This window comes from Electrona antarctica (assembly GCF_951216825.1).
Source record: "Electrona antarctica genome assembly, chromosome: 10".
NCBI classification, from domain to species: Eukaryota; Metazoa; Chordata; class Actinopteri; order Myctophiformes; family Myctophidae; genus Electrona; species Electrona antarctica.
Genome location: NC_136791.1, coordinates 9,954,670 through 9,974,315, shown reverse-complemented (window position 1 = coordinate 9,974,315; position 19,646 = coordinate 9,954,670). Strand labels below are relative to the sequence as shown.

The window sequence follows — 19,646 nt, the reverse complement described above, 5'->3', positions numbered from 1 at the left end:
CTAACCCAGTTTAAAGTACAAAAATACACTTCCGGTACTCATGCAGAATGGCTCATTTTACATTCATATTGGATTGTAATTAGTAAGGCATTAATCTCTCCAGACAGATGTTCAATTTATAATGAATTTATTTTTAACTAAATGGGCTCCCACATTAGTAATGCATTATGTGTTCATCACTTTAATGTTACAGCTGGTAAACGTGGGGCTGATTTTAATTACTTTTTTTTGCTGCTGCATGCAGGGTAACAATGCATGTTTTTTGGTTTGTTTGTTTGTATCTGCAAAGTAGCCTACAGTTGGGTGCCACCGATATTGTCCCTTATCATTTGACCCATTTAGGCCTGACCTCAAACTTTTAAAAAATCCTTCTAAATCCTCCAGTTTTCTGAAATAAATATTTTCACGATTTTTCAAAAATAGCAGACCTACAAGCTCGTAGCGCGCCACTCGGTGGCGCGCTATGAGCTTGTAGATCTGCTATTTTTCAATAGCTAAATTATAACATAATGTTTAAAACACCAAAAGGGGTTCCCGCCCAAAATGGGTTAACTGTCCTTTTGCGCAGATCACGCAAACCTCAGCAAAAAGAAAAGGACAATATCGATGGCCTCCAACTGTAACTAGTAGTCTAACTATAGCTGTCAAGTAATTGCAGTGGACTAAAATGTATAATTTGCCTCAAGGTGTATTGTAGAGTAATGGTAATAGACAAGTACAATAGGCGCCATTTGAGTAAATGTACTTATTTCCTTATTTTCCACCACTGCCTGTGTAGTGCAGGTAGGCTAAGCCACTGTCCATCGTGTTCGTCTGCCCAGACATTTCAAGGGCAAAAACAGAGCTCACCCATTCTCTTGGGAATTGGGAATTGGGATTTGGGGCTCCATTTTCGTCACCGCTAAACCCCTTATCCCTAAACTTCTTTGCCTTTTTTTACTATTTTGAAAAACATTTTTGAATAGTTCAACTAGCCAATCTACATTGACACGTTGTGAGCTTGTAGACTGGCCATTTTAACTGTACAAAAAACGTTTTGCAAAATAGTAAAAAAAGACAAAGAAGTTTAGGGATAAGGGGTTTAGCGGTGATGAAAATGGAGCCCATAATGTCCTCCCAAAATATGTCAAATTATTATTTATTTTTTTAATGTTTTTTTGTGGCTTTCGCCTTTATTTTATATTTTTTATGGAGGGACAGACAGTAGGCTGACAGGAAATGGGGAGAGAGATGGGAGGGAAGACATGCATTAAAGACCGTCAAGATCGGGAGTCGAACCCGCGGCACACTGCCAGGCTGGGTTGCCAGCCAAGGTGCCTGGACCGCTGAGCCACGGCCCAGGCCAACATGTCAAATTATTCATTATTAACACCACTTATTTAAAAACAAATATTGGGTGAGAATATATTATTAAAGGATTTATATATCTCTGTTGTCGGGAAGAAACCACCTAACTCCAAAATGTTTTTCCGAAAATGAAAAATATTTTTTTTTCCGGAAATGAAGAAAACCTTATAATTTGAAAACAAAGCAATACTGGCTCATCAAAGTTGTTGTTGTGACTTTATGTATTGTCAATGACTTGCATGAGAGGGGGAGAGGTGGTGGAGTTGGCTGCTTTAGCAGACAGTTTGAGGTCCAATGGAGTTGGGCGGCTGTGGCTCAGGAGGTAGAGCAGGTCGTCCAATGATCCATGGGTCGGCGGTTCGAATCCCGGCTCCTCCTGTCTACATGTCGAAGTGTCCTTGGGCAAGACACTGAACCCCAAATTGCTCCCGATGTGCTGGTTGGTACCTTGCATGGCTTCCGCCGCAATCGGTGTGAATGGGTGAATGTAATGCACAATCTATGTAAAGCACCTTGGATAAAGGCGCTATATAAATGCACCATTTAGTTAAGAGATTTTGTCCAAATTAAGCACTTTTTAATACTTTTCATTGGTTCAATACTTCCAAAACAACATACAGACGTAAAGGGTGTTCAATAGAACTGATTTATGGAGAGAAAAAAATCTAAAACCTAAAAAATGGAACAAAAATGGAGTTTCCTCCCGAACAGCAACGATATCTGAATCACATTATGATTCATACAATGTTTTGGTCTGGTTTCCTTTTCCCTTTTCTGTTAAATGAAATGAAAGGTAATATAGTCACAGACAGTATATCACAAATTACTTTCAGCGAGTGACACCAGTATAACGAAAAGCTTATGATTTGAAACAAAGTCCTCTGGACTGCCAAGATAAAAGCATCACACTTGTCTCGACCATTCTAATCTAAGCAACAGCTGTCTCCAACAAAGACGGGTCTCCATCTACCCAGAATGCCAATAGAATCTTGGCTATTTGTGGCGCATCTGGAGAACTAAATGAGCCAGATAATAAAGAAAGTGCTGCAAAGCAATTGATGTCATCCTTTTTCTCCATGCTCTCCATGCCCTCCCAACAATCTAATTAAGATATAATTAAGCCAGAGGAAGGCGGCCTTAGTTGCTACTAGACAAGAATTATGGGATTGTGTGTGAGTGTTAATCACTGGACATCAGTGGAGGAACAAACAAACAGGAGAGTGATCTCCCAAGCAGTAAAGATCCTCTGACAGGACAGAATCCCAAAAATACAGCCATCATTCACTCTGATAGCCTCTTGCCCTTCTCTCTGTGGCCCTCCAACCACTACGAGACCATCCATCTAGCCCTGATCACAGACAGTGATCAATCCATGGCCTAGGGGTGACAGTGTAAAACGGCTGGTTTTGGAGACACACCTCTGACCAGTGCTGTGGCAGAGGACGCCGCTGACTCAAGTGGATGCATGCTAATTGAGGCTCTAAATCTCCTATAGGGGAGAAAGAGAGAGCTGCAACATAATATCATCATTAACGGAACACAGAAGCTTTCCGGTCTGTACAAATGAGGCCTGTGAAGGCTAGCAATACTATGGATCCACACAACACTTCACATCATTGTCTTCAAAAGGGAATCAAGGGATCCATTGTTTGTCATGCCGTAGTAATCTATCGTGAACTAGTGTTGTGGTGGAGATAACAGTACTGTGCTAATGGTGGGTTTTGTCACTACTGTAGGTTAATCTCGGTGTGAACACCACTTAAGGCCAGATTCTATAATTAAAATAATAAAGGACTCTCTCTGCTGCTTCCGTCTCCTTTACTGATCTCTCCTTTGCAGCAACACACAAAGCAACACAGCTCAACGGTAGTGTTACTTTGTGTGTTTACCCTTTCACTCACGCACACATCGCTTGTGAAGAACAAAGTTATTGCACAACTATAGTAGGATTCACTCACTGAAAGACTGATTTCTGATTATGTGGTTTTACAATGGTTTGGTTCTCATTATAAGATTAACAGCACTGGTGCCTTAGCGATGAGTATCAATAGTCCGACCTATGAGTTCAATACGACAACAACGTATACATCAAACTTAACTTTGGGGCCTTTTCTACATGTGTCCATAGCTGAACCATATGAGGCTCGACCACATACAGTATCACAAACATTTTCATGTCAAGGACATTTGAAAAGATGTTGTGTCAGGGACTCCCATAAGGGAAGGTTTGTAAAAAAAACACTAACTGTTTATGAGAGCATGAATTCCTTCCAGGATGAATAGTTCATAAGTAATATACGTGTTGACGTGTATGACGACGTGCTACTCAATAGTTGACCTTCTTGACCTTGACATTTGACCTCCAAATGCACCATATGTCTGATATTGAGAGCTTGTCACCTGCTCGGCTTATTTCTTACCCCAGACAAGACCTAACATACATATAAATATATCCACGGTGACCAGTTGCACTCCTGATTTTTAACTGTGCACATCAATAAAAAATGTATGTAACCGCTATTTTATTGCTCTTCCCCTTTTTAATTGCATTTTTATATTCTTAGACCTACTGAAGTTTTATGTCAACACCTGCACCAATAGCGAAACTTGGTGAATAAAGTCTGAAGAAATTGAACTAGAGCGGATCTAATAAATGGATCTTCATGTGATTTGATGCAGAGACTCATAGCGGACAGATTGACATGGTGACTACATACGTACTACAGACTTGTGTGACAGCACATACTGTAAAGGTACACAAACAGACTTAGTTACAGTATTACAATCTAAAGTTCTGTGGCTCCACTATCAAGAGGGCTACACAGGAAACATTCTTAGTGACAACTTAACATTAGTACATTAGTACATATTGTGCATCATAAGACCATAGGTGAATGAATGGTACGGTACAACGGTTGTATCGTTTGTTTGCGCTGAGCCGATAAAACCACTCACCTTCTATACAGCAGAGTATAACTCACCTGTTTGTCGAACGGAAATGTTACACACTCACCTATAGCTGGAATAGAAGGCGTTTCCTGCACCAGAATGGTCAGCAGCAACATTAGCATGATGGTCCTTCTCAGTTTAGAGTTGTAATCCAAGCGTCTGTACAGCATGCATGAAGACCTTGTGATCCTTTCAGTTTGGGAAACAGGTCTTTATTCTGGGCCTCTTATCTGCTGGAAGAAAGAACATCCCTGACCTGTTTGTGTGTCACTGAATGTCTGTCCCACCTTGACCTCCTTGAAGTTCAGCGATAGGACCATCCATCCTCCCATTGTTCCCACGTCTCCTCTCTCTCCATCCCAAACCCACGCTGTAGTCTCCAGGGCCGCAGATTGCCTCCAGGGCCTGAGGTTTGCCATCCATAGCTGCATTTTCTCAGCAAGTGCAAAGAAGTGACCAATTATGAATGCATTGACTCAGTAATAACATCACATATCTGTGTAAACATATAGTATTTTATATAATTTTGTATTTCAATATAGAGTTTAGCTTATTTGTAAAGGTTTTCATTTTTCAACAGGGATGAAATCCACCACCTAAACTTTACCACATTTCATATTTCTATGAAGGAAAATCAGCGTAATCGCTTGTAAGTTCAACAGTACTCCAGGGGCTTTGGACAATCAGTAAGGACTGTAAAAAACTAAACATTTAGCCTTTTGTGAGCAGAGCCAATTCATGACACCTGGACAGAAAATGCCAATGGGGCCATTCTGACCATCTTGAACGAGCCATGAGGTAGTTCATGCATGTGTCTTAACTGACAGGGCATGTCGGGGGCACGGGTGAGTCTTTACCGGCCACGTATGTGTCTTAACCGGCCACGTATGTGTCTTAACCGGCCACGTATGTGTCTTAATCGGCAGGGCATGTGGGAGTCACGGGTGAGTCTTTACCGGCCACGCATGTGTCTTAACCGGCCACATATGTGTCTTAACCGGCCAGGCATGTCGGGCCACTGGTATGTCGGACCAATGTATGCCCAATGATCTTGTATGCAAGATCATGGCTCTGGAACAGTGGATCCCAGTTGGCCACATTTTCTAGAGGCCCCCCCTGCCCTGTCCTTTGGGCTCCCGTGCCGAACACACGCCCGTTTTAGAGATCGATCTCCTGCAGTCTTCATCTGCCATCCTACATCTATCCTCCTTCCCCTTGCTACCCTGGATTCTCTCCGTCCCTGTGGTTTTTAAGCTGTCATTAACGCTTCATTTTAGACAAGACAGAAACAAATTACACTTCATTAAAGTAATTTGACTTATCTGCCAACTGTCATGCTGATGCATCTATCACTTCTATCACTTCCTCCAAGACAACAGGCTCGACGTTGACTGTGTGGCCATTGAGGGTGAATAAGTTGCCATTAACTTATTACTTGATCACCGGTCAATCCCAAACAAACGCACAATAGATGCCATTAATTGATAGCTACAATATTTTAAAATGGACCTTACGTTTGCAGTTTCTTCTTCTCCTGCGTCCTTTAAATCAATAGTTCACTCTAATCAACAAGGCCATTAGCAGAAATGAGTTGGAACATGGGTAGCTTCTTCTGTGATTACTTTTCTTTTCAACCCACAGTACTGTAGATCTGCTGGCCTCATGTCTTTATGCTCCCTGGCAGGATTCAGTTTATAGTCCCACCCTGAGACCTGAGGACCCAGTTTATAGTCCCACCCTGAGACCTGAGGCCCATTCTGAAAAAAGATTCTTCTAAATCCCAACAGTTTTCTGAAAAACGTTATGTTGCTTGCTACTTGCTATATATATATCAGCGGTGCTCAAGCCCAAAAACGATATGCATTTGGTCGATCTGCGTGGCAGGGGGACCACCAGAAGCAAGTATTTGAGTTAAAAAAAAATCTAATTATTGCGACAGGACGCATTTACTATGAAAACCTGCATCTTCCATCCGTTAGTCACCTACGCCTCCATATATGGTCACACCTTGTGACATCACACTCCCATATATGGTCACGCCTCGTGCCATCACACCTCCTGACACGTCACACCACCATATCAAACCCTGAACACTCAAGACACGCTCCATATGACACAAATGCTTTCCCAGTTTTAATGGGTTAATACAACGCTGCAATGGATAACAAGGGATCTGTATTTTTTTTAATTAATTGTTCAAATTTAATTGAATTGAATTTATAACTTAAAAACATACACTGCAAAGGAGTGGATATATTTGTATTACTTTTAGTTATCTCTATGTAATATGATTATAATCTCATTGTAATGTTTTGATGCTGCAAATGGAGCTGAAATCCAATGATTTGATTTGATCTCTATAACGGGATGAAAGAATGTTTGTATTTATTTCTCCTGCACTGTAAATGTAGGCTATTTGATATTTTTACGTTTTGTTTTATGCATCCTAATGCCATTTTAAAGCACATTGCGTTGCCTTGTTGTTGAAATGTGCTTCACAAATAAAAGTGCCGTGCCTCACCTCAGCAGCTATCTTCAGTGTATCTTCATAAAATAGGACATCCGGCTAGAACGGGGAAGAACTGCAAGCCAAGGACACCCAAACGCAGACTGTCTGCGCATCTGATATGTCACATTAATCACACACACACACACACACACACACACACACACACACACACACACACACACACACACACACACACACACACACACACACACACACACACACACACACACACACACACACACACACACACACACACACACACACACACACACACACACACACACACACACACACACACACACCTCAGAATAACAAATGGATAAACTAATAATACTGTGAATTTTACTGTGTGCCGACAAAAGAAAAGGAAAAGAAAAAAATAGAAGCTGGACCACCAGTTCCAAAAACTGGATAAGGATTTTATTGATAACTGAATTACATTTCTCTTTTATACATATTTCATAAATGATACAGGATTTTACATTTTATTTTTGTATTTTTTTTGCCAACATTACAGCTTCAGATGTCAACAGAAGAAACCAACAAAAACAAAACAAAAAAAAGAAAGCTGTCCGAATGAAAACGCTCATTTCAACCCAACATTTTTGCTCCACTCTATTAGGCATTTTCAACATACTTGTATTGCAAGTGCACACGAACAAACAAGATGAAACATCAAAACAAAAAAACACGCGTTCCAAATTAAAAAATAAAAATACGTTTAAATTAAATGCAATCGGAGAGCGGAAAAAAGAGGATCTGGGGATGGATACAGATGAAAAGGACAAAAGGGATGAAACCGTGAGGTAAAGTGACAGTCCGACACGCCGTCATACGGCGGAGTCCGGCACGCGACACCGTCGCACGACGAAGTAGGCTAGAAATGGGGTTCTTTAAGTGCGCCCTGGCCTACGCTTCCCTTTGGACTAGATTCTGGGACAGGAGTTCAATGGGGGGGGGGGGTCCGAGAGATCAGAGAGCTCCCAAAACAACACCCAGGACCGAAGGTGTCTTTCCATCTACTGGGGACTATTGCAGGCAGATGACACGCTGAGGGGTAGGGGGGGCAACTAACTATAGACATGGGCAGAACTAGGGTGGAGGATGGGTTGCAGACTTGCGGTTGGTTGGGTTGGCTGGGATTGTGTCGGATTTGTTTTTGGCAGGACAGGACGTTCTGAGGACATGGCCGTAAAGATGTAGTAGCCCTGTTCATTCATTCCCCCTTTATACACTCACAGAGTTCTCTACAAACCATGTTCTTTAAACTATTTTTCTTTTCTTGATAAATCGTATCCATTTTTTTCCCCCATTTTTTATTTTACATAGTTCCCCGTGTAAACATACATTCATGCAACACCCTCTTTATAATAAAGTTTCCTATATTTGATATACTTTGTTTGTTTTTTTGTTTGTTTTTATTTTATTCTTTTTTCAAGGAAAGAAAAACCAAGGCAATAAAAGGTGGATGTGTGGGCATGACGTAACGGAGGAGGTGGCGAAGCGCAGAAGAAGTCCGCGGTGTGGAGGATTGGGCTTCACACCCTTAGGTTTCATTTACACTTGGGTCTGCGGACCCGGCCTTGGCATTTTCAAATAAAGTAAAAAAAATGAATTAATAAAAAATGTTGACGCTCAATTTCTGTTGAGCAACAGTGTAAAATTAGCCCAAAAGGAAAGCACATCTCCAAGGAAACAGTATCACATCATGTGTCTGCGTGTGTGTGTGTAAGTAACTTGGCATAGTGTGTACAAGAAGTAGAATTTAAAGCTATTGATTCCTATGAGGTGGGAGTGCTCTGATTTATACGCTTACTGAGCAGCGGCGATTAGGGGGAAGGATTCATGGACGTGGTTATCAGTGCCCAGGACGGCAGTACGCTCACACGGATAAGCACGTGGATACACACAGACAGACACATACACCTGCTAAGATTCACTCATTCTAATCCCCTCATGCCAGCCCAGCGCACGCAAGTGCCCTCCCTTCTGCAGTGGAGGCTGGTTTCTGAAGTGCAATAAGAGATTGAAGTTTCAACTCGGGCTCAACGATCTTCACATTAGAAATGACTGTATAAACATCCTCTTATCTATAGCATTATCGTATTTGTTACACCATCCAAAAAGGCACCATTTTCCTTGGAGATCACACGCATCATGTCAACACACGCAAGGACGAATCCTAACTCGAGATCGACATGGATAACTTTTGATTTGACGTGAAGTCATGCATTTCAGCTTTGGAAAAAACGGCAGTTACGCACTAGGATCGGAAGCAGGAGATGACAAATGAACGGGAGATAAACACGGACAGGGCCTCAGGATATTTGGGATGTCAGGTCATTGTGCTTCCCACACCATTACAACGGTGACCTTCTGTTCAAATGTGGACCAAAATCTGGCTTTGAAACCTATTTAGAGCTTAGCAATAAGTAGACAGTTAAATATATATATATATATATATATATATATATATATATATATATATGGCTTTAACAGTCTGTGGAAAAAAAACCTACCAGGGTCTGACTAAAGCATGATTTATGCTCAGTCGTGCGCAGGTGTTATACATCCAATCTACAAGCTGCAAGTGAGCTTGTGGTGTGGCTTATTTCCATGCACAACACCAGCGTAAAACCATGTACAAATCAGGCATTGGCCGGAGGTGGCAAAGAAAAATGACCCAATGAAATCTATAATTGCAACAACGCTCCTACACACTCACAAGTTTCTACCGAGGGCATACCATAGCATGCAGTCTAACCCTGCCTTACCAAGGGGGCAGGGAGCATTCACAGCAGTGGGAGGAGAACACTCTGAATTTAGTTCACGATGAGAACCACCTGTGAATGAATGCCGTAGTGATGTACCATTTACAATGTGAACCGCCTTTTACGGCCATTTTCTGAGATCGGTTTGCCAAGCTTGGTGAGGCGAGGCGAGGGAGCATTCTGCACTCGCCACTACGTTACACTTTTTGTGCATTCAGTCAAATGGGACCTCACAGGCATTGTGGTTTCATCAGTCACAAAGATGGACCAAATCCCATGTTGAGAAATGGTCTAGGAACCTGGAAATATGGTGCGGTAATGCTTTCCAATGGGGGGAAATCACGATTGATTGCAGATGTCACCCAAGTCATCCATCCAATCTCTCTATTCCTCCATATCTTGGCTTCATATATAAAGCCCTCATATACACAAAAACACATCAAAAGTCAATCTACGGCATGCCTCAGTGGATGTCTGGGAAACACTCACAACAAGTAGGTTTAATTCATATATTCATACTTTAGCATATTCCACTATAGTCTCAGTATTCACAAAATGAGATTAATATAAAGATGACTTTATCATATGGCCTTTGATGGCTTTTCTGCTCCAAAGCATATTATACATCAAAGCCATATTAACCCTGTTTCCATCCATCACCATCCATTTGCTTTGCTTTAGTGGCCATGCACTGTTGCTGCATGTTAGCGCGTGCTGTTTTGGAGCGGTCTGCAGGTTATCTAGTTGGATGCCTCACAGGCAACTGTGGAATACATTAAAAGTGTTTATTATTTGACAGTTTAGGTCAAGGTGGTAAATGTATAGAATGGTGAGAGAGAGAGAGAGAGAGAGAGAGAGAGAGAGAGAGAGAGAGAGAGAGAGAGAGAGAGAGAGAGAGAGAGAGAGAGAGAGAGAGAGAGAGAGAGAGAGAGAGAGAGAGAGAGAGAGTGTGTGTGTGTGTCTGTGTGTGTCTGTGAGAGAGAGAGAGAGAGAGAGAGAGAGAGAGAGAGAGAGAGAGAGAGAGAGAGAGAGTGTGTGTGTGTGTGTGTGTGTGTGTGTGTGTGTGTGTGTGTGTGTGTGTGTGTGTGTGTGTGTGTGTGTGTGTGAGTGTGTGTGAGAGAGAGAGAGAGAGAGAGAGAGAGAGAAGAGAGAGAGATAGAGAGAGAGAGATAGAGAGTGCACACTGGACAGTTGAGGGGTGTTCTTGTTGATGAGAGAGATCTGGAGGAAATGCAAATTAGTTTTTTACTGAAAAAGATGTCTGTAAGAGAGAGCTCATCCCCCCACTGGGAAAAAAACTAGCCTCTGTTCACTTTGATTGTATATGTACTGTATATATCTATATATATTTCTATATATTTTCTCATAACAAATATACTATGGCTTTCAAAATAAAAAGTGCCAAAATATTTTTTGGAATAAAAGAACACACAGTGATGTTTTTGTCGGTAGTATACTCTCAACCTCGCGCAGACTGACTGACTGGGCCCCCCCCCGCCCCACCCCCCGGTACACAGGACGCCAACAGGAAGAGGAAGTGAACCTTCCCCCCACATCCTGCCTGAAGACAACAGGCCCCCCGATAAAGGTCACACACTGGGCAGGACAACTGTCGTCACCCAGAGGGGGCGGGGCGTGGTCTAAAGGGAAGGAGGCAGGGGCAGCAGACTTTTGGCCACAGGATGTTGTTGAAGGTCAACCCGGTGGTCCGTCCGGCCGCCACCCCTGAGCTTCCTAACCCCCCCCACCCAACACCTGCAGGGTGGGTGCAGCAGGCTGGAGGAGGGCATCCTTGTAAACTTTGATTTGTGGGACAACGCCCCCCTCTGGAGCCCGCCCCCTGACGGCAGGCAGGGGGGCGCTCATGCATGCATGCGTGTCCACATAGTAGTGTGACAGCTGCAAAAAGCACGACGACACTTCGATGGCACCTCGCTGGCCCCATCGGATGAGTCGGGGGGGGACAGTGTCCCAGTGTGTCCCCAGAGTGTCGGAACATTACACACACTGCAAGTCCTCTCAGGTGGAGTGCCTCCTGGCCCGATACATCCGTCCGCTCCCCAACCCCCCCCCCCCCCCCCCCCCCCCCCCCCCCGCCCTGCCCTGCCTCCCAGGGTTCTGTGGGCTGTCCCTCTGGAGTCTTGAGGCATAATTCCATAATGCCCAATTTTCATTCCAACATCTTCTTCGTGATCATCATCATCTCCACTCGGGACGTTGATAAAAAAGGGGTTCAGTGTTGCTCTTGGGCCTTTTTTTCCACCATCCTCCTCCTCCTCCTCCTTTCGATGGGGGGGAAAGGGGGGGGGGGGGGGGGGGGTTGCTTGCAATTATATTCAGGAGAAGTAAAAAGAAAAATTAAATAAAAAAGGAGAATACAAGAACAGAAAACAAACTCCCACGGTCAAGAGAGCGACGGAGCCTTGTTGGGAGGGACATGTGGGGGAGGGAGGAAAGGGGAATAAAGGTGTGGACAGAGGGGTGGGGGGGGGGGCTGGAGGGGTTAAGGGGTGAGGTGGGATATAGGAGCTCAGAGAGGGTGGGTCGGGGTGGTGGTGGTGGTGGTGGTGGTTGGTGGTGTCGGGGGGATTTCAGTCTTTCCATCAATCTTTGCCTGAGGTGAGCTGCTGAACTGGGAGCTGGAGCTGGAGGGGGTCCCGAAGACGCCTGAGATCCAACTCCACCTGCACAGGAGGAGGGGAGACGTTAATGCTTCATTCATTAAAGATGCAGTGGCATGACCCCCCTTATACTAGGTGGAAGATTTTTTATTTTTGTTAAAATTATGTTTTTATGTGGCTACACCCATCAGTTCATTAATATTTTGTGTCCTTATAACGTACCCCCCGGCCCCCAGCTAGGAGACGTTATTTGCTAGGTCCGTATATACGGACAGCAACGTATACTCCATATATAATATAGGAAGAAACCAAAAATACACAGGGGTCTATTAAAGTAACATTAACTCCATACAAATCAGGAAAAGTACAAAATCACAGCACTACTATTATTAAGTATTCAATCAATCAATCAATCAATCAATCAATCAAAAAAACGCAATCAAAGAGGTATATATATATATGGAGGTGAAGGACAGGTACAGTACAGTACAGACAGACAAGGAGCAGGGTTGTTGGGGGGAGTGAATGGTATCAACACCAGCTGCTGGTGGCATCACCACATGCTCTATTTCAGTCACAGCATACTATACAGCTAACAGCTCCCCAGGGACTGTACCTCTGCGATGTCATCCTTCAGTTTATTGTACTTCTCAATGTCAAAGCGTGTCCTCTTCACCCCCTTGTGGAGTGACAGCAGATACTCTCTGTCCCGGGCATCAGGATAGAGATATTCCTAGGCGAGACACACACACACAACACAACACTCACATATACAGACAACGACCACACAAAACGTACAGAAACCATGCTCAAACTACACCTGAAGCTCAAACTACACCTGAAGCTCAATCTACATCTGAAGCTTAAGCTACATGATTGTGAAAGTTCAAACTATGTGTGAATGTTCAAACTACATGTGAATGTTCAAACTACACGTGAATGTTCAAACTACATGTGAATGTTCAAACTACATGTGAATGTTCAAACTACATGTGAATGTTCAAACTACACATGCATGTTCAAACTACATGTGAACGTTCAAACTACATGTGAATGTTCAAACTACACATGAATGTTCAAACTACACATGAATGTTCAAACTACATGTGAATGTTCAAACTCTGAACTCTGTTTGAAAATTAATTTTTTTTCTAAAGAAATTAGCACCATTTCATAACACGTATGCTCCCTGGGCTGGGCACACGGTGAAATTCAAAATGTATACGCATCCTACTTGGGTCACGGTCCAAACCGGCACTCTATAGACCACAATGGAAACAATCTTATCCGTATCATTTTAGCATAACCTTTGACTGTGCTACCTGTAGAGTTAACAAACTTGTCAATAAAGTAATTCAATCAATCAACTCACCTGGCGCGTGAGCACGTAGTATGCATACATGGCCATGGCCGTTCCGTAGGTGATAAAGTAGGTGACGGGTTCCATGATGTCCCAGGAGTACTCCCACCAGGTGAGCCGGGCCAGGATGCCAAACTGAGTAGCCATGTAGGCCATACCCCCCCAAATTAACCAGGTGGTACGCCTCTCAGCCTTCTTACTTAAGGCCTCCTTCACCTGTGCACGCACACACACACACACACACACACACACACACACACACACACACACACACACACACACACACACACACACACACACACACACACACACACACACACACACACACACACACACACACACACACACACACACACACACACACACACACACACACACACACACACACACACACACACACACACACACACACACACACACACACACAAACAACCTTCGAGTCAAACGATATAATTTGCTTTCTAATCATTTTTCTCCCCAATTTAGTCGCAAATTAATTTCTCCCCTCTGTGATGTCACTGCTGTTGTATCCTACTGACTCACCGGCCAGTGAGGAGCCCCCACCGGGAGGACGTAGGAGCCCCCACCGGGAGGACGTAGGGCCCTATCTTGCGCAAACAGTAATAAATGATTTGATTTGTACAGTAGAATGATTCAAGGACAGCTTGTGTCCCATGACTACATGATATGCTTCAATTGAACTAGCTAACAGCACGGATAACAGGTTTGTGAACTTTGATGAATAATGAATAATTGATTCATTGTGAAAATGAATCAATTATTCCAGAATTTGCTCGTCGGGATTTTCTGTGCTTAAAATAATGCAAAGAAGAAAAGTTCCAAATTATGTGAATGGAAAATTTAAAGGGCAAAAGGGGTTTAAGAAACCTCAGACGTTTCGGTATGCAAATCAACATTATCTATGCAAATGTGAATTAAAAATGTTCTGCACTTTCAGCATTCCCCAATTATATGACTCTAGACAGCTAGAATTGCTAATGGGCTTTAATGGCAGACAGAGGCCATGTGGTGGAGTGTTTTGGGTGAGCAGACAGAGAAAGTATTGGGGACCTTCTCTAGGGGACGGAGCTGAGTGTTGAGGTCCTCCAGGCGAACCACCAGATCTCGCTCCTTGCAGAGCTGGTGCTCCTCGATGCGCAGCGTGGTGTACAGCTGCTGCACCAACAGCTTCACGTCGTTCAGCCTCCCGGCCTCCTCGTGCGCCAGCAGCTCTGAGGTTTACACACACGCACGCAGGCACACACGCACGCAGGCACACCTTTTATTTGTGTTACTAAAGATGTGCACTTGTCTTTTTTTTATTTCCTCAAGACTGTTTTTCCGACTATCCTTGGTATTGTGGGTGGGGGGAGGGTGGGATAGGGGACTGAGTTTTATTTTTACATTTTATATGTCTGTTTAATACTTGCCCCTGGGCTTCTGTTACAAAAACCTGAATAAAAAGATTTTGAAAAGAAAGTTGTGCGCTTGTCCTCGTGTAACGCTTAATTAACCTGAGGCCAATTCTTCAAAATGCCTTCCACTACATCAGTAGTTCTCAAACTTGTTCATGCCAAGGACAAACATTTCAGACTTTTATAATTTTACTGCACCCTAACATTGCAGGAACAGAAAGGCCGTAGTTTCTAATAGCTTGGATAATGGCGAGCAGGTTGCAGGTTTACTACGTGGCTTATTTCTAACCTATAATGTTTTCAGATACATATTTTAGCGTGCTGATTAAGTTTAAAATGAGTAATACACTGTCTGGATGTCACCTTGAATGAGATTCAAAACTGAGTAGTTCTCTTATCAAAATCAGGAACAGAAAGGCCGTAGTTTCTAATAGCTTGAATAATGGCGAGCAGGTTGCAGGTTTACTACGTGGCTTATTTCTAACCTATAATGTTTTCAGATACATATTTTAGCGAGCTGATTACGTTTAAAATGAGTAATACACTGTCTGGATGTCACCTTGAATGAGATTAAAAACCGAGTAGCTCTCTTATCAAAATCAGCTCTGTTTGGAGGAACGTGCAGCAATGGATTGCACGATTGCACGTGCAGCAATTAATTTTAATTCACGTGGGCCTCGTTATGTCATCACGCAGCACGTTTTTGTTCAAAGGAGGTAATTAAAATTGGCTTTTTATGGACTTTTGATATACACAAAAAAATACATTTTCCCATTGTTTTGGCATCTATTGTTAGGTGTGCCCATAATATGCTGACCACGGATATGCTCTAAAAGTGTGAAAAACGTATTTTTCCATTTCACTACATGTTTAAGCTGTGCAGTTGGCCCTCACCTCTATGCGGTGGTCGCACCAGATGCGTGGTGTCATTGATGACGAGATTGAAGTCATCGAGCAGCAGGATGTCTATCCCTGTGGATGAGGCAACCCTCGCTCCATCTGGAGAGAAGAGGAGCCAGAGAACAGTGAGAGGAGGCCAGGTTGGAGAGAGAGAGAGAGAGAGAGAGAGAGAGAGAGAGAGAGAGAGAGAGAGAGAAAGAAAGAAAGAAAGAAAGAAAGAAAGAAAGAAAGAAAGAAATGCAGGAGAGAGATAGAGCCAGAGAGAGAGTGAGTGAGAGAGACAGACAGAGAGAGAATGCTTAATGGTTAGCTGTATTATGAGGCCGCCGTTATCTCTCTCTTCATCTGACCCATTTCTGTCAGCATTTAAATGAGTCCCGAGGCAAAGCAGATGTAGTGGTATGATGGTATCACACTGAACGAGGGGGATTCAAGCGGCACACTTTCCTGGACAGTAACACCTTGGGGTGGAATGAGGATTAGAGCAGGAAAGCCATTTCATGGTCAGGGTAACAACATCCCACGCCGACCGACGCACCAGGACGCTTAACGTGAACCGACACCAAAACGGTTGAATACCTGCTCCAGTGAAAAGTGTGTGCCAACAACACGCATACTGTACGCACAATTACCTCCATCATAGGGTGTGATGTGTGTGGATGATATGATTTTGATTAACGGTATGATCGTAATCAAAAAAGACTTGTGTTGCACCTCAGCATTCATATTCAGGGGGGAACACTAGCCCAAATTGGCAGATCTACAAGCTCACAATGCGTCGTGTTGCAAGTTGGAACACAATTCGAGCTTATAGCTCTGCTATTTTTGGCAAAGACATTTGGGGCCCTATCTTGCCGCCTTACCTTTTATGCCTAAACGTTTTTGCCATTTTTTACTATATTGAAAGCATTTTAAAAAAATAGTTCAAATAGCCGATCTACAAGTTCACAGCGTGTCGATGTAGATTGGCTATTGTCACTAAATGATTTTAATCAAAATATTTAAAAAATGCCTAAAAGGTTTATGAATAAGGATGATAAGGTCAACTCGTGAGCGTATAATTTTTATCACAAAAGCACAAAACAATAATAAGAATGATCATCCCTTCGCGTTCGTGCATGTGATTCGCACGCGCCTAACAATCAAGAATGACACTTTTGTGTTTGCGCGCCCAGTGAATGAATGTGCATGTGTTCAACACACCGCCAGAACAATCGCCACTGCTCCTCCAACTGGATCTCCTCCCACCGAGTGGTTAGGAAACTGTTGGAGGACGAAAAACACTAGCGGGGGATCCTGTGTTGTGTTACACTGAAATCAGTGACCTATGAATACTGTTACACTGAAATCGGTGACCTATGAATACGGTTTTGAGTCTCGACGGAAGCAACAGCTGTACCTATTTGAAATACCCTGTCTCGCACAGGGTCCTGCAAGCTGCGGCTCGTGGCGCTTAAGTTCCATTGTTAATCCGGGCCTGGCCGACGAACATACCTGTGGAGTAGATGGCGACCCGGTCGATGCCTCTGTCTTCTGCTTTGAGCTGTTCCAGAAACACTCCCACGCAGTCGCTGAGCGGCTTGAGGGTGAACTGGCAGCGCTCTCGCCGGGACGGCAAACTGACGGAGATCACCGGCAGCCCGTTCTGATACAGCACCGTCACCTCTGTCACATGAAAACACAGACACAAGAGGATGTTTCACACGCTGCCCATGAATTTGGACAATAGAGAGACGTCATGTCCCCTGTGCTATAATGTCTATATTGATTATCATCACTGTTGGGGAGAAACCTCCATATTCAAACGTACGTTAACAAAACTGTGTGTGTTTTTGTTTTTTAACGCCCTATTTGAGCAAACAAACAAAATAATCAAAAGTAGCTGATCCACAAGATTGAAACAGCAGCACGTTTCAAGCATGTAGATCTGCGAAAGGGCCTTTCTGTGTGGAGTTTGCATGTTCTCCCCGTGTCCCCTAGGGTAGGTACCCTCACAAAAAACATGCAGTAATCCTGGTCTCTAAACTGCCTCCCGCTGGCCAGCCGGGGCGCCTGATGGAGGGGAAAGGAACTGGTTGGAATAACGTGTTCCTTCCACGCGCTACGTCCAACCAGGGAAACTCCCCCCTGTCAGGTGTAAAGGAGCAACTTGGACACTCAGGCATGAAGGAAGCATGAGTTCAAGTCCGTTGCTCTCCCCATGTCCCCCATATATGGGAACTAGGTTGACGGAGGGTGTGTACTACTTTTGTTACTTTTGAATTTGCATCCTGAAAAGTAACCGTTTTGGACATATGAGGTTTCAAACCCGACAGAGACGATATGTGTCTGTGTGCGTGTAGCGAAAACATTTGGTAGAAACAATGATTTAAACTGGAAGAGCAGGTCTCTCTGGATGAGGTTAACATTCCTTAAGGCTGTAAACAAAACCAGTCTGGTCTTTGTTGACCTTCTGTAGGCGTGTCTGACTCACACCTTTTGAGTACGCTTTAACAATATTCTTCTTATATTTATAATTAACGCCTAGCAGCACTGTGTACGGAAGGCACTAGACAAAGAACCATGTATCCTTATAATCCATTATTTTCTTACTAGAACAGCAGCATTAACAGGTAATAAATATTCCAAATGCACCAGCTTTACTTTACTTACTAGTGCCTTGTTCAGATAGGATACTTTAGAGCAGTAGTTCTCAAAATGTGTGTGTGTGTGCAGTTCTGAAAAATGGTAATGTTTGGAATAATCTTGAATATCCTTTAAACATAAATCCTCTCTTCTGGGGATCCCTATAGCTGGCACGAACTCTGTTCAGAAACAGAAACGCTGCTTTAGAAGAGACGGGAAACCGGGGGTATGCGACACACGACAGAACGGGAGTCCTCACAACTCACCAGGCTGAGGTTAGTTAGTGCACCAACTCACCAGGTGCCTGGCTGGTTAGTTAGTGCACCAACTCACCAGGTACCTTGCTGTGGTAAGTTAGTGCACCAACTCACCAGGTGCCTGGCTGTGGTAAGTTAGTGCACCAACTCACCAGATGCCTGGCTGTGGTTAGTTAGTGCACCCACTCACCAGGTACCTGGCTGTGGTAAGTTAGTGCACCAACTCACCAGGTGCCTGGCTGGTTAGTTAGTGCACCAACTCACCAGGTGCCTGGCTGTGGTAAGTTAGTGCACCAACTCACCAGGTGCCTGGCTGTGCTTAGTTAGTGCACCCACTCACCAGGTACCTGGCTGTGGTAAGTTAGTGCACCAACTCACCAGGTGCCTGGCTGTGGTTAGTTAGTGCACCAACTCACCAGGTGCCTGGCTGTGGTAAGTTAGTGCACCAACTCACCAGGTGCCTGGCTGTGGTTAGTTAGTGCACCAACTCACCAGGTGCCTGGCTGTGGTAAGTTAGTGCACCAACTCACCAGGTGCCTGGCTGTGGTAAGTTAGTGCACCAACTCACCAGGTGCCTGGCTGTGGTAAGTTAGTGCACCAACTCACCAGGTGCCTGGCTGTGGTTAGTTAGTGCACCAACTCACCAGGTGCCTGGCTGTGGTTAGTTAGTGCACCAACTCACCAGGTGCCTGGCTGTGGTAAGTTAGTGCACCAACTCACCAGGTGCCTGGCTGTGGTAAGTTAGTGCACCAACTCACCAGGTGCCTGGCTGTGGTAAGTTAGTGCACCAACTCACCAGGTGCCTGGCTGTGGTTAGTTAGTGCACCAACTCACCAGGTGCCTGGCTGGTTAGTTAGTGCACCAACTCACCAGGTGCCTGGCTGTGGTAAGT

The 19,646-nt window shown here is 44.0% G+C and overlaps 1 protein-coding gene across 2 annotated transcripts in view; it reads right to left on the bottom strand.

Moving 5' to 3' along the window:
* Positions 1 to 7,203: 7,203 nt before the first annotated feature.
* Positions 7,204 to 19,646, bottom strand: part of mcu (mitochondrial calcium uniporter) — a 115,462-nt gene continuing 103,019 nt past the window's right edge. The window contains exons 4-10 of one of the 2 annotated variants that reach the window (XR_013791034.1): positions 17,367 to 17,537; positions 15,867 to 15,971; positions 14,629 to 14,789; positions 13,570 to 13,773; positions 12,814 to 12,930; positions 11,092 to 12,260; positions 7,204 to 11,054 (exon numbers count right to left, since the gene is read on the bottom strand). Coding sequence is in view for 1 of the 2 variants with exons in the window: in XM_079513153.1 (XP_079369279.1) it covers positions 12,180 to 12,260; positions 12,814 to 12,930; positions 13,570 to 13,773; positions 14,629 to 14,789; positions 15,867 to 15,971; positions 17,367 to 17,537 (839 nt within the window). In the remaining variant the exon portion in view is untranslated. The other variant, XM_079513153.1, reaches the window with a different exon arrangement.